This window comes from Myotis nattereri (genome assembly GCF_964212035.1).
Source record: "Myotis nattereri genome assembly, chromosome: 1".
Classification (NCBI taxonomy): domain Eukaryota; kingdom Metazoa; phylum Chordata; class Mammalia; order Chiroptera; family Vespertilionidae; genus Myotis; species Myotis nattereri.
Window position 1 is genome coordinate 66,950,483 of NC_138075.1, and position 15,053 is coordinate 66,965,535.

The 15,053-nt window shown below is 41.5% G+C and overlaps 1 protein-coding gene across 2 annotated transcripts in view; it reads right to left on the minus strand.

The window, feature by feature from the left end:
• The window catches only part of RTF1 (RTF1 homolog, Paf1/RNA polymerase II complex component), a 62,096-nt gene that overhangs the window by 23,534 nt on the left and 23,509 nt on the right, over window positions 1-15,053 (minus strand). For both annotated transcript variants that reach the window (XM_081112878.1, XM_081112879.1), the window contains one exon: window positions 69-216. In XM_081112878.1, the coding sequence (XP_080969004.1) occupies window positions 69-216 (148 nt within the window). The remainder of the gene's footprint in view (window positions 1-68; window positions 217-15,053) is intronic.

A 15,053-nucleotide genomic window follows, 5' to 3' on the forward strand; every position in this document is an offset into this window, starting at 1 on the left:
CATTTACCTCCATTTCTGACCTGATAAGAGTGGGAGTTCATTCCCAGGGTCTGGGCTACTTGGCTCACCTTCCTCAGGGGCTGAGCTCTCAGCTGAACTGTCTTTGTCCGAACTGCCTGATGAAGCAGTTTTATTGGCCTGTTTCTTCATGGTTCCTTTCTTCTCTATTTTTCTGGCCTTTCCTTTCTTCTTATTTTTATTGCTCCCGAACGTCCACTACAAAGAGAAAAGAAAAAGGGAAACTGAAAAAGAGACTTTCTTGGGAAAACCTGGAAGATTCAAAAGTTAAAAGTGACATTCACCAAAATTGTTTCGGACACAAAATAAATCTACTTTATGTGAAGATATGAATTTTTGAAATCTTGGTTAAAACTTAATAACTTATGGTTTGTAATTTCTTAGTGATAGTACACAATTGATACAATAAAATTTAATTAATGCACTTTTTATCACAACAGAACTTTATGGCAAGTCAACTGAGTTAACAAAAACTCAGTTGTACAGAAATCAACCCCTAGAATTACCACCCTCTGTTTCCTGTAGTAGAAAAGGCAGTAATTGCTGGGGGGTTGTACGTCTATATTCTCTGTTCAGTACACAGAGAATGGTTTAGTTCTGGAGTGGGTTCCAAGAAGCCAAGAAATAAAGCTTGTCAGCAAAAGAGAATTATAGAAAGCACAGCAAGAGAGGATGAGGACCATGCTTTAACATGGTATCACGGGGACCAACTCCAAGGAGGCAGAAAGTAAAGTAGATAAGTGTGTGTGTGTATTTGTGTGCATCTATTAAAAAAATGTACATAGCCATGGCTAAGTGGCTCAGTTGGTTGGAACATTGTCCCATGCACCAAAAGGTTGCATAACTGATTCCTAGTCAGGGCACCTAGGTTGAGAGTTTAATCCCCGGTCGAGGCATGTATGGGAGGCAACTGACTGATGTTTCTCTCTCACATGGACCTTTCTCTCTCTCTCTTCTCTCTCTCTCTCTCTCTCTCTCTCTCTCTCTCTCTCTCTCAAATCAATAAATATATCCTTGGGTGGGGGTAAAAAAAAAATCTGCATATACAAGGTATCCAAAAAAACTTATGCACACTTTAACAGCTGATAACACAATTTTTATTTATTTATTTTATTAAAAATATTTCTGTATTGATTTCAGAGAGGAAGGAAGAGGGAGAGAGAGAGAGAGATAGAAACATCAATGATGAGAGAGAGTCATTGACAGGCTGCCTCCTGCATGCCCCCCACTGGGGATCGAGCCCACAAGCCAGGTATGTGCCCTTGGCTGGAATCAAACCCAGGGCCCTTCAGTCCGCAGGCCTATCCACTGAGCCAAACTGGCTAAGGCAGATAGCACAATTTTTAAATGAAATGTATTTTAATAAACAATTCCTTTATAATTATTCAAAGTGTATGTATACATTTTTTGGGACATATGTTTAAATTGAATCATAAATAGGAGATCTCATACATATAAACATATGGAAACTTCAATTGCTGATGTGACTCAGTGGTTGAGCATCAATCTATGAACCAGAAGGTCATGGTTTGATCCCTGATCAAGGCACATGCTGGGGTTGCGGGCTTGATTCCCAGTGGCAAAGGCGGGGGGGGGGGGGGCATGCAGGAGGCAGCCAATCGATTCTCTCTCATCACTGATGTTTCTATTTCTCCTTTCTTCTCCGAAATCAATAAAAATCCTACATAATAAAAACTAATATGCTAAGTGTCCGGTTGTCCATTCAGCCAATCAAAGCGTGATATGCTAATGATATGCTAAGGCCACTCAACTGCTTGCTATGATGTGCACTGACCACCAGGGGGCAGACAATCGACTAGGTGACCAGTCACTATGACATGCACTGACCACGAGGGGGCTGCTGACCAGTCGACCAGTAGGCTAGCTTGCTGCTGGAGTCCAGCAGATCAGGACTGAGCGAGATGGGCTGGACACGCCCTGGAGCCCTCCTGTGGTCCCTCCCACTTGCCAACCTCCCACATGCCTCCCTGGACCCGATCATGAACCAGTGGGGTCCCTTGGGTTGGCCTGTGCCCTCTCACAATCCGGGACCCCTTGGGGGATGTCGGAGAGCCAGTTTCGGCCCAATCCTACAGGCCAGGCCAAGGGACCCCACTGGTGCATGAATTCATGCACTGGGCCTCTAATATATACATTTAAAAGAACAGTCTTTGCTCCTTCTATAATGTGATGATAAATTAACCTCCTACCTCAAAATGGCTAATATCAGAAGTAAATTTTTTTTTTAATTAAATCTTTATTGTTCAGATTATTACATTTGTTCCTCTTTTTCCCCCCCATAACTCCCCTCCTCCCAGTTCCCACCCCACCCTCCGCCCTCACTCCCCACCCACTGTCCTCATCCATAGGTGCACGATTTTTGTCCAGTCTCTTCCCACATCTCCCACACCCCTTTCCCCCCCCAAGAATAGTCAGTCCGTTCCCTTTCTATGTCCCTGATTCTATTATGATCACCAGATTATTTATTCACTTGATTCTTAGATTCACTTGTTGATAGATGCATGTTTGCTGTTCATAATTTGTATCTTTACCTTTTTCTTCTTCTTCCTCTTCTTAAAGGATACCTTTCAGCATTTCATATAATACTGGTTTGGTGGTGATGAACTCCTTTAGCTTTTCCTTATCTGTGAAGCTCTTTATCTGACCTTCAGTTCTGAATGATAGCTTTGCTGGGTAAAGTAATCTTGGTTGTAGGTTCTTGGCATTCATCACTTTGAATATTTCTTGCCATTCCCTTCTGGCCTGCAAAGTTTCTGTTGAGAAATCAGCTGACAGTCGTATGGGTATTCCCTTGTAGGTAACTGAGTTTCTTTCTCTTGCTGCTTTTAAGATTCTCTCTTTGTCTTTTGCTCTTGGCATTTTAATGATGATGTGTCTTGGTGTGGTCCTCTTTGGATTCCTCTTATTTGGGTTTCTTTGGGCTTCCTGGACCTGTAAGTCTATTTCTTTCACCAGGTGGGGGAAGTTTTCTGTCATTATTTCTTCAAATAGGTTTTCAATATCTTGCTCTCTCTCATCTTCTGGCACCCCTATAATTCTGATGTTGGTACGCTTGAAGCTGTCCCAGAGGCTCCTTACACTATCTTCGTATTTTTGGATTCTGTTTTCATTTTGCTTTTCTGGTTGGGTGTTTTTTGCTTCTTCGCATTTCAAATCTTTGCCTTGATTCTTGCGCTCCTCTGGTCTGCTGTTGGGAGTCTGTATAGTATTCGTTATTTCAGTCCGTGTATGCTTAATTTCTAGTTGGTTCTTTATCATAACATCGAGGGTCTCATTAGATTTCTTGAGGATCTCACTACATTTATCGGCGGCTTCTAGACAGTTCTTAAGAGACCTTAAAAGTGTGGTTCTGAACTGAATATCCTCCATTGACAGTTTTGTCCTGTTTCTTTGTCTCCGCATTTTTTATGCTTTCTTGGTGCACCCCCTAGTGGTCTTTGTGCGCAGTCTTGTTGTAGTTAAGCCTTGATTGTTGTCGGCAATACCGGGGGTGATTTGACCTCCAGGCTAACTGGCTATGAGAGTCAGCTGTGTCTGCAGTGGGAGAGCTTCAGTGCTGGCTCTCTAGGGCGGTGCTAATCTAGCCTTTGCCTGAGGCTATCCGGCAAATGGCTCTGTGCAGGGCTTGGGCGGGGCAGGTCCCCTGGGATCTACAGGGCGGGCCGGAGCGAGCAGTTATGGCTGCTCTCAGTTCCGTCCCTAGGGGCTCTGCCTCACAGAGTCCCGTCAACCGCTGCAAACCTCGGAGAGAAAGCTGCCTTCGAGTTCCGACCGAAGCCAGACAGTCCCGCTTCTCCTGTTTGAGTCTGGGTCCCTAGAGACTCGCCCGGATCTGGAGGTCAGAGTCTGAAACTCCCTCCTGATTGAAAACAACAACCGTGCCCTCCGCCTCCAGCCCGCTCCACGTGCACTCCGCACCTTAGTATTTCACTTCAGCACTGCGCCTCCTCTGAGTCTGGGTATGATATTCTCTTTCCTCCTAGTTGTAGAATTTCCACTCAGCCAGCTTTCCTGTGGTTCTGGATGATGTCCGTTCCGTCTTTTAGTTGTTTTTTGAAGTGGTTGTTAGAGGCAGCAATCTCCGGCGTTAACCTATGCCGCCATCTTGGTTTCTCCCCAGAAGTAAATTTTTTTGTGTGGGTTTTGTTTTGTTTTTTTTGTGGGGGGTGAAAGGGGTAGTTCTGATGAGGTTTCCATTTTAGAAATATTCCATATGAGCTCTTCTAGTTTACTTTGATTAAATACTGTGAAAGAGTGTTATTTTAATCTTCTGATTTAAATTTAATCTTAGTTATTTTCATTGCCACATTATTTTTGTACTCAAGAGCTAGGCAAAAGGGGCAAGTAAAAACAAAACAAGCACATGTTATAGAGTGCTATAAAGTGAGTGATTTCCCTTTATAAGTTTATCCACTTCTCAAACTTAAACGTTTTACCTTAGATCATTATCTAGATAAAAATCCTAATGCTTCTCTCTTCTAAAGCCTAGTTCTCAACCATTTCAATTTTTTTTACCTTTTTTTCATAGCTTTTCTTTTTTTAAATAATTTTTATTTTTCAATTACAGTTAACATACAGCATTATATTAGTTTTAGGTATATAACCCAGTGATAAGACATTTATATAACCTCCCAAGTGATCACCCTGATAAATATAGTACCCACCTGACGTCATACATATTACAGTATTATTGATTATATTTCCCTATGCTGTACTTATCTTCCCCGTGACTATTCTGCAATTTCCTATTTGTTCTTAATCCCTTCACCTTTTTCACCCATCTCCCCAGCAATCTGGCAACCCTCAAATGTTTTCTGTATCATTGAGTCTGTTTCCGGTCTGTTTGTTCATTTATTTTGTTTTTTTAGGTTCCACATATAAGTGAAATCATATGGCATTTGTCTTTCTCTGCCTGACTTATCTCACTCAGCACCAATACATTCTAAGTCTATTCATGTTGTTGCAGATGGCAAGATTTCATTCTTTTTTTTTTTTTTTTTTGGTTGAGTTATATTTCATTGTATATATGCACCACTTTTTATCCATTCATCTACTGATGGACAATTAGGTTGCTTCCATATTTTGGCTATTCTAAATAATGTTGCAATGAACATATAGGTGCATGTCTTCTCAATTTGGTGTTTTGGGCTTCTTCAGATAAATACCAAGAAGTGGAATTGTTGGGTCCTTTGTTATCTTGTTATAGGTTTTGTTGTAAACTCTATTTTGACAGGTATAAATATTGCTACCTACCCCAGATTTTTTTGTTTGTTTCCACGAAATATTTTTTCCATCTTTTTTTTTTTCCAGTCTGTGTGTTTTTCCATCTGAAGTGAGTCTATTTTAGACATATGTAAGGGACTTGTTATTCATTTAGCAACCCTATGTCTACTGATTGGTGCATTTAATCCTTTTGCATTTAAAGTAATTATTGATAGATATTACTTATTGCCATTTTAATATTCCTTATTTTTATTTATTTTTTACTCTTCAAGAAGAACACGACCTCCTGCCCTAGCTAGTTTGGCTCAGTGGATAGAGCGTCAGCCTGTAGACTGAAGTCCCAGGTTTGTTTCTGGTCAAGGGCACATACCCTTGATTTGGTTTGCAGGCTTGATCCCCAGTGAGGGACATGCAGAAGGCATCTGACCAATGATTCTCTCTCCTCATTGTTTCTCCCTCCCTCTCCCTCTCCCTCTCCCTTCCCCTCTGAAACCAATAAAAATATATATTTTTAAAAAGAACACGACCTCTTTATTAAATCCTCACCTGCAGATATGTCTTTTTATCTTAATTTTTATTTATTCATTTTAGAGAGAGGAAAGGGGTAGATCGAGAGAGGGAAAGATCAATTTGTTATTCCAGTTATTTATGCATTCATTGGCTGATTCTTGTATGTGCCCTGACTGGGGATCTAATCCTCAATCTTGGTGTATTGAGATGATGCTCTAAACCAAGCATGTCACACTCACAGCTCACAACAAATATTTGTGCAGTTATTCAATGTCTGGTAAGTTAATGTTCAAGAAAAAAATATTAATTTTTATTATTTTATGTTAACGATTACTCATTTATTTCAGCCCTTTGTATTCAGCATGTCTCTATCGAAATAAACCTATATTTCTATGAAAATTGAAACTTTTGTTATTTTGCAGTCCACATAAACTTAAACCTTATTTATTTGGCCCAGGTTAGCCTTTGAGTTTGACATGCTTGCTCTAAACAATTCAGCTACCCTGGTCAGAGCCCGGGAATGTTTCTCATTGATTTTTTTCTAAGAGAGCGAGAAACATCAATGTGAGAAACATCGATTGCTTGCCTCTCGCATGTGTCCTAACCGGGGATCGAACCCATGCAAGATTTTGGTGTCTAGGACGATTTTTGTTGTTGTTAATCCTCACCTGAGGACATTTTTTTCATTGATTTGTTGAGAGAGTGGAAAGGACGGGGAGGGAGGAGAGTGAGAAAGAGAGAGAGAGAGATACAGAGAGAAAGAGAAATATTGATGTAAGAGAGACACACTGATTGACTGCTTTCTGCATGTGCCCCAACTGGGTTGGGCATTGAACCTGAAACACAGGTACATGCCCTTGACTGAGAATCAAACCTGTGACCCTTCAGTGTATGTGGTGATGATTGAACCAACTGAACCACCCGACTAGGGCAAGAAGAGCCTTTAACACATTTCGTACCGCTCAGGAGTTTTCTCGTGTTTCACATGCCATCTGTTAAGGACCGCTCACGAGTGTTCTTGTTTTTCACGCACATGGAAAAAGAAGCGAATCTAGATACTTATGTAAATTTTGTTTGGTCCCTCTTCATAGAGGAAAATGTTTTACGCAGTACCATACGTTAAAAAAGTACTAGGAACTTTGTTTTTTTTGTAAATAAAAATGTTATAATTATTGAAAAACAACACCTAAAGTGCATTATGATGATTTAAATAACGTGCAGTTTGCCCAAAAACGTGCGGTCCCTGGCGTATGTCTTAGAGATTTCTATGCGGTACGCAATGTGTTAACATTTCTTGTAATACTGGTGTGGTGGTGGTGAACTTCTTTAGCTTTTTCTTGTCTGGGAAGCTCTTTATCTCTCCTTTGATTCTAAATAACAATTATGCTGTGTAGAGTAATATTGGTTGTAAGTCCTTGCTTTTCATCACTTTGAATATTTTGTGCCAATCCCTTCTGGCCTGCAAAGTTTCTATTGCTACATCAGCTGACAGCTTTCTGGGAGCTCCCTTGTAGGTAACTAATTGATTTTCTCTTGCTGTTTTTAAGATTCTCTTTGCCTTTAACCCTTGACATTTTAATTATGTCTTGATGTGGGTCTCTGTGGGTTCATCTTGTTTGGGATTCTCAGCACTTCCTGGGCTGTATGTCTATTTCCGTCATCAAGTTAGATAAGTTTTCCATTATTTTTTTTCCCAAATAGATTTTAAATTCCTTGTTCTCTTTTCTCCTTCCAGCAGCCCCATGATGCAAATGTTGGTATGTTTGAAACCAGCCCAGAGACTCCTTAAACTATCCTCATTTTTTTTTTAATTTATTTTTAAAATATATTTTATTGATTTTTTTACAGAGAGGAAGGAAGAGAGATAGAGAGTTAGAAACATCGATGAGAGAGAAACATCGATCAGCTGCCTCCTGCACATCTCCTACTGGGGATGTGCCCACAACCCAGGTACATGCCCTTGACCGGAATCGAACCTGGGACCTTTCAGTCCGCAGGCCGACGCTCTATCCACTGAGCCAAACTGGTTTTGGCTATCCTCATTTTTTAAGATTCTTTTTTCTTTTTACTGTTCTAAATGGGTGTTTTCTGCTACTTTATCTTTTAAATCGCTGATTTGATCCTTTGCTTTATTTACCGTTGATTCTTTGTAATGTATTCTTCATTTGTTATTGTATTCTTCATTTCTGACTGGTCCAATTTTATGTTTTCTGTCTCCACTTTTATGTTCTTTTACATCCCTTTGTTGAAGTACTCATTAACTTCATCCACTCTTCCTCTAAGTTCATTAGGCAAACTTGTAACCAGTATTGTTACTCTACGTCTGGTAGATTGTTTGTCTTCATTTTATATTAGTTCTTTTTCTGGGTTTAGATTGCTTGTCTTCATTTTATATTAGTTCTTTTTCTGGGTTATTTGTTCTGTTCTTTCACTTGGGACATGCTTCTTTGTCTTCTCATTTTGGCAGCCTCCCTGTGTTTGTTTCTATGTATTAGGCAGAGATGCTACATCTCCCATTGTTGGTAGAGTGGCCTTATGTAGTACATGTCCTGTAGGGCCCAGTGGCACAGTCTACCCAGTCACCCAAGCTGGGCACTCCAGGTGCACCCTCCTGTTGTAGTTAAGCCTTAAATGCTGTTGCCACATCAATGGAAGTGCTATACCCCTAGGCCAGTGGTCGGCAAACTGCTGCCCCTTGAGTGTGGCTCTTCCACAAAATACCACGTGCGGGCGTGCACATACAGTGCGATTGAAACTTCGTGGCCACACTCAAGGGGCCAAAGAGCCGCATGTGGCTCGCGAGCCGCAGTTTGCCGACCACAGCCCTAGGCCAATCAGCTATGAGAACTGGCTGTGACCACAGCCCTGGAGCTGCTGTGCAAGGGCCAACCCCACAGAGCAAGACAGAGTAGCACTCACTTCAGCAGGGCTCTAGCGCCCAACAAGTTTGCCCCTTGAATGTCGTTCATGGAGGTGGTTGGGTATGCTCTGGTGTGGTCTGAATCTGTTCACTGGTTGTGCTGGTTCGGGGGCCTCCCAGTAAGTGCTGGTCAGGATCAGCTGCCGCCAGCCCTAGCTGGTTTGGCTCAGTGGAAAGAGCGTCGGCCTGCGGACTGAAGGGTCCCAGGTTCAGTCAAGGGCACCAAAAAAAAAAAAGTGTACTGACCTAACCAGTTTGGCTCAGTGGATAGAGCGTCGGCCTGCAGACTGAAGGGTCCCGGGTTCAATTCCAGTCAAGGGCATGTACCTTGGTTGTGGGCATATCCCCAGTAGGGGGTGTGCAGGAGGCAGATGATTGATATTTCTCTCATCGATGTTTCTAACTCTCTATCCCTCTCCCTTCCTCTCTGTAAAAAATCAATAAAATATATTAAAAAAAAAAAAAAGATCAGCTGCCACCTGTGCCCAGCATGAGATACAGAGCAATCCACAGATGGCTGCTACTTGTGCTGGACTTAGGGGTACCTGTGAGAGGCCAAGCTGCGAACTAAGGCTGGCTGCCGCTAGTGCTGGGCCTGAGGCCACTTAGCAAGTGGTAAGGGGCACACTGAAGCCAGGTGCTGCTTGTTTGGGGTTTGTGGACATTTGATGTTTTAACATTTGATCGCATGTCTTCCAGCATGACAGAAGACAGGCAATCTGTATGAAGAGGTTACTGGAAGCAGTTTGAGTGGACCCACAAATTGGGTAGGACAGGGTCTCAAGGAATCACCAGAGCAGAGCAAACCATTTTAACCAGGTTGATGGAGACTCAATAATAGTGCTTAATCATTTCAAATTTTAATCATTCGAGGAAGGTAATTTTAGGTTTGTTTGAAAGAATCCAAAAGAAGCTAAACTGTTTAATTTCTCAGTTAATGGAGCTAAAATATATCAACTTCCTATGATGACATCACAGATACAGTACCAGAGGTAACAAAGTATATAAAACATCTCTTGCATTGGCTTTGGTTACAACAAATAGTACAACTATGAACATATTAGTCCATTTTTAATGGTTGGTTATGAAAATGGGCATCACCCTCTTCCTCCAAACAAGGTTCCTTGGCCCTCTATATTTCTACCCAATAGAAAGATGAGGCCAAGAGGGTAAAGGCTGAACTGCCAGGGTCACATGTGTGTTAGAGTTACTAGGTCTATTTTTGCCTACAGATCTGGGTTTCTCATGTACAATAGAGCCAAATTCTGGCCTCCCAAGGGGAAAAAGGTGTTTATGAGAGCAATAAAGATCTAAATGTGAAGTTGCACAGGTGAATCCAATTCAGGCGGTACTAGGAAGCTAGTTGGCTTCCTTATCCTTCCACTCTCAATCTGCTGCAATTTGACACTGGCTGAGCTTAGCAACTGTCACTCATTCGTAGTCTGTGATATTTATCCCTTAGGGCAGTGGTTGGCAAACCACGGCTCGCGAGCCACATGCGGCTCTTTGGCCCCTTGAGCGTGGCTCTTCCACAAAATACCGACATCAGCGCATGGGCCATGAAGTTTCAATCGCACTGTACATGCGCGCCCACACGTGGTATTTTATGGAAAACCCACATTCAAGGGGCCAAAAAGCTGCATGTGGCTCACGAGCCGCAGTTTGCCGACCATGGCCTTAGGGAAGAAGGAGAAAAGATAAATAGAAAATAAAATGTTGCCCATTAAAAAGGGCTTTCTTGGCTAAACCTGAGTGTGGGAAGAAAAGCTCGTTTTTCCTTCCAACAATTTTCAAGAGATGAGAAGACAAAGATGCCTTACCTCCCATGATGCTAGCTCAATAGGGTATGTCATGCCAACGGCAAACAACCAAGCTCACTATATTGGACAGAAAATTTCTTATAAATACATCTTTCAATATTGAGAAGCTGGATTAAGCTATTTGCATATACTTTCTAAAAATATATCTTATTTTTTATAAACCTTAAAAATATAATTTTAAGAAAAATGTTTATTATATACTTTAAAAAAGAGAAAGTATTTTTTGATTGATTGATTTTAGAGAGAAAGAGGAAGAGAAAGAGAAAGAGAAACATCAATTTGCTGTTCCACTTATTTATGCATTCATTGGTTGATTCTTATATGTACCCCGATCGGGGATTGAACCTGAAACTTTGGTGTATTAGGATGATGCTCTAATCAACTGAGCTACCTGGCTAGGGCAAAGTATATTTTTTAAAGCTAAAAGAGCCCGCCTGGCTTGGCTCAGTGGTTAAGCACTGACCTATGAACCAGGAGGTCACAGTTCGATTCCTAGTCAGGGCACATGCCCGCATTGTGGGCTCTATCCCCAGTGTGAGGCATGCAGGAGGCAGCCGATCAATGATTATTTCTTACCATTGATGTTTCTATCTCTCTCTCTCCCTCTCCATTCCTCTCTGAAATCAATAAACATATATTTAAAATAAAATAAAGCTAAAAGAAAATCACCCAAATTTCCATCACCCAAAGATAAATAATCACTTAAAATTTCGGGGCCAGTCCTAGCTGGTTTTGCTCAGTGGATAGACTTGACCTGTGGACTGAAGGGTCCGGGTTTGATTCCAGTCAAGGGCACATACCCGGATTGTAGGCTTGATCCCCAGTATGGGGCATGCAAGAGGCAGCCGATCAATGATGTTTCTCATCATTGATGTTTCTACAACTCTCTCCCTTTCTCTTCCTCTCGGAAATCAATAAAAATATCTTTAAAATTTTTTTTTTGGGGGGGGCCATCTCATTCCTATTTAAATATAGAGAAAGATACTCAAAAAGCTACCAATAATCTCCCAAAGATTTCTTTTACTGGAGGATACATCACATTTATTATAGTTTACACTTACTCTTGTAAACAAGAGGTTCCCAATGTTCTAAGTACATATGTTAAAGATTTTCCCAGTACCTCTTCTCCAGATCACAGGAATTAATAAACCATAAAGGACATGAGAAAGGCTTGTGGCAGGAAAAACCGACATAGAAATATCTTAATTCAGCCATTAGCCTAGCGATGCTCACCTATTCCTGCAAAAGCCTTATTCTGTTGACTCCGAAATTGAGGGGAAAATGAATTCTTCTTTCATTGCCAGGGTGTGGTAGTAAATGGAGGCTCAAAAGTAAAGGATAGGATTCAAGGGATGCTCTTAGGCCTTTGCCATCCAGTACAAAGGAGAGGAAGTGACCTGGCATTTCTTAATTTGTTTTGGGAGCTATGGCTCTACTAAAAGGCAAATTGTTGTGACCTTAAAAGTGCACCACACAGAAGGCAAGAATGAGAAAATGAGTGCCTGCTGATCTGCATCTGAGTGCAAAGGCCTGAGCCACCCCCAGTGAGAGCTGCTCAATAATAATCTGGGAAAGCAAAAGGATCCACTGTCACTCAGAACTCTCATATGCATGGATGTCCTGCTTTCCTAAGCAGTCTACATGTATTCAGAACTACACATAACAAAGGAAGCATGCACATACAGGGTGGGGCAAAGGTGGTTTACATTTGTTCATATGAAAAGTAATTTAATAATCCTATATAATAAAACCCTCATATGCAAATCAACCAAATGGTGGAACTACTGGTCTCTATGAACTGAACACCAGGGGGAGCATCACTCAGCCAGAAGCTGGGCTCATGGCTGGTGAGTGCATTGCCGGTGGCAGGAGCCTCCGTAGCAGCACTAAGGAGCAGCAAGCCGAGTGGTAGGGAGCAGCAAGCAGGCAGGCAGTAAGGAGCAAGGGGTCCCGGACTGCAAGAGGGCACAGGCCAGGCTGAGGAACCCCCCCCCCAACCCCCAGTGCATGAATTTCATGCACCGGGCCTCTAGTTAATAAATATTACAAGAATAAACTGTTTCACATACTCACAACTGTAAACCTACTTTTGCCTCACCCTGTATGTAGTACTCACAACTGTAAACCTACTTTTGCCTCACCCTGTATGTAGTGAAGAAAACCTAAAACAGACTGTTAGGAAGATGTTTTCTTTTTCTTTTGTGGGTTAATCCTCACCAGAGGATATTTTTTTCATTGATTTTTAGAGAGAGTGGAAGGGAGGGGGGGGGGGAGAGGGAGGGAGGGAGAGAGAGAGAGAGAGAGAGAGAGAGAGAGAGAGAGAGAGAGAGAGATGGGTGTGAGACACATTGATTGGTTACCTTCAGCACATGCCCCAACCGGGACCAGAGAAAGAACCTACAACACAGGTACATGCCCTCAACCAGGAATTGAACCCACAACCCTTTGGGGTGCACAAACTGACTGTAACCGCTGAGCAATACCAGCCAGGGCAAGATGTCTTCTTAATAAATAAAAAGAGATTTAAAAAAATGAGATTTGTAGTTTGACTTTCACTGGGCAGCAATAATATAATGATATAAGGAGGGTTAGTACCACACAACCTGTGACAAACTGACCTTCCTGGCACTCAGCCAAAAGACAGGAAGGAATATGGGGTTGGAAGTAGTTGCTTTGGATTTAGATAACATTGAGACACTGAGTAGTTTGAGCATCCTGGAGGCAAAACACACATACACACACACAAAGAAACTTCAAGTCTTCAGGGAGGATATCTCTAGTGGGCAAGGAAGGTCTCAAGGGTCAGACTATAAACCATTGCAACTCAGTTACTCTGAAATGAATTTACAAGTGAAACAAAAATACTTTGAGGTAAGTAGGATTCAAGAAGAACAGCTGGGTTAGTGATAAACTATACCGGGATTAGCATTTAAAAGAATCGGAATAAAGGAGACATGTAATACTTTCAACAATAAAGAAGTAAAAATAAAAAAGAAGAACTGGAATACAGACAGCCCAAGCCCTTAACTGAAATTGTTTCCTTGTGGATAAAGTAGGAATGACAATACCACCTTGACCATCTATCGGGGTAGTGTGAGACTCAAAGAAGATAGAATAAAAGAAGTTTAGAACACACCATTAAGTTTATATATATGCAGGGTACTATTTTATGATCTGGAATACAAGAATCCAGATGATCTTTATGAACTATTAGAGTTTTAGAGTTGTAAGATTCTATATTAACTGAGTGTTATACTAAGTCAAAGCAATCTTTAAAAGGGTTCTGTAGTCATTATCTAGATATTGACAGTGGCCAGCAATGAAGTATGTGAGAAGGGCATGGTTTCTGACTTAGGTGTTTTTTGACCCCCAGAAAATAGAATAGGGCCAATGGAGTTGAAGAATAAATACAATTTAATGTCAGCCCACAGAACATGAAGAATAGCTTAGCTTTCTTTTCTATGTAATTAATCAGACAAAATACAAAAGACACTACTGTATTTTATAACCAGGCAATCACATATATTTAACTGGAAAACACAGAGAATCACTACACTCAATCACAAAAACTTAAAGTCTGGTATGGAGACAAAAACAAAAGTGAAATAGATGTAATACAAAAATATGTAGCGCCCCCCACACCAAAAATCATTTATGTAGCACTGGCTGGTGTGTAACAGTGGTTAGTCCAATTGGTGTGGCTCAGTGGTTGAGCATCAAGCTATGAACCAGGAGATCACGGTTCGATTCCTCAGTCAGGGCACATGCCCAGGTTGCAGGCTTGATCCCCAGTGTGGGTGGGCAGAAGGCAGCCCATCACCGGTTCTATCTCATCACTGATGTTTCTATCTCTCTCTCTCTCCCTTCCTCTCTGAAATCAATAAGAATATGTTTTAAAAAAACAAAACAGTAGTTAGATTGTTGGCCCACGCACCAGTCGTGGGCTCAATTCCCAGTCAAGGGCACATACCTGGGTTGCAGGTTAGATCCCGGGCCCCAACTGGGGTACGTGTGGAAGACAATCAATCAAAGTGTCTCCCTCACATCAATCTGTCTCTCTCCACCACCTCCTCCCTTCCACTCTCTCTAAAAATCAATGGGAAAAATATCCTCTAGTGAGGATTAACAACAACAAAAAAAGTAAAATATAGTCAGTACTCCATTCTACTGTTTGGTAGGAAATGTCAGAATTTGTTGTACACAAGTCTGAGCAAGTGGTCTATGAAAAGCACTTTATTTTTCCAAATTCTTGTGAAGAGATTTTTTAATCCTCACCTGAGGATATTTTATAGAGTGGAAGGGAGGATGGAGGAAGGAGAGAGGGAGAGAGAGAGAGGTCAATGTGAGAGAAACACGTTGATTGGTTATTTCACACATATACCCTGAGCAGCGCCAGGTATAGAACATGCAACCGAGGTACATGTCCTTGATCGGGAATCAAACCCACTACCTTTTGGTGCATGGGCCGATGCTTTAACCACTGAACTACACTGGCCAGGGCTATGATGAGCTTTTAATGGTATCAAGATAAATAAGGTGCT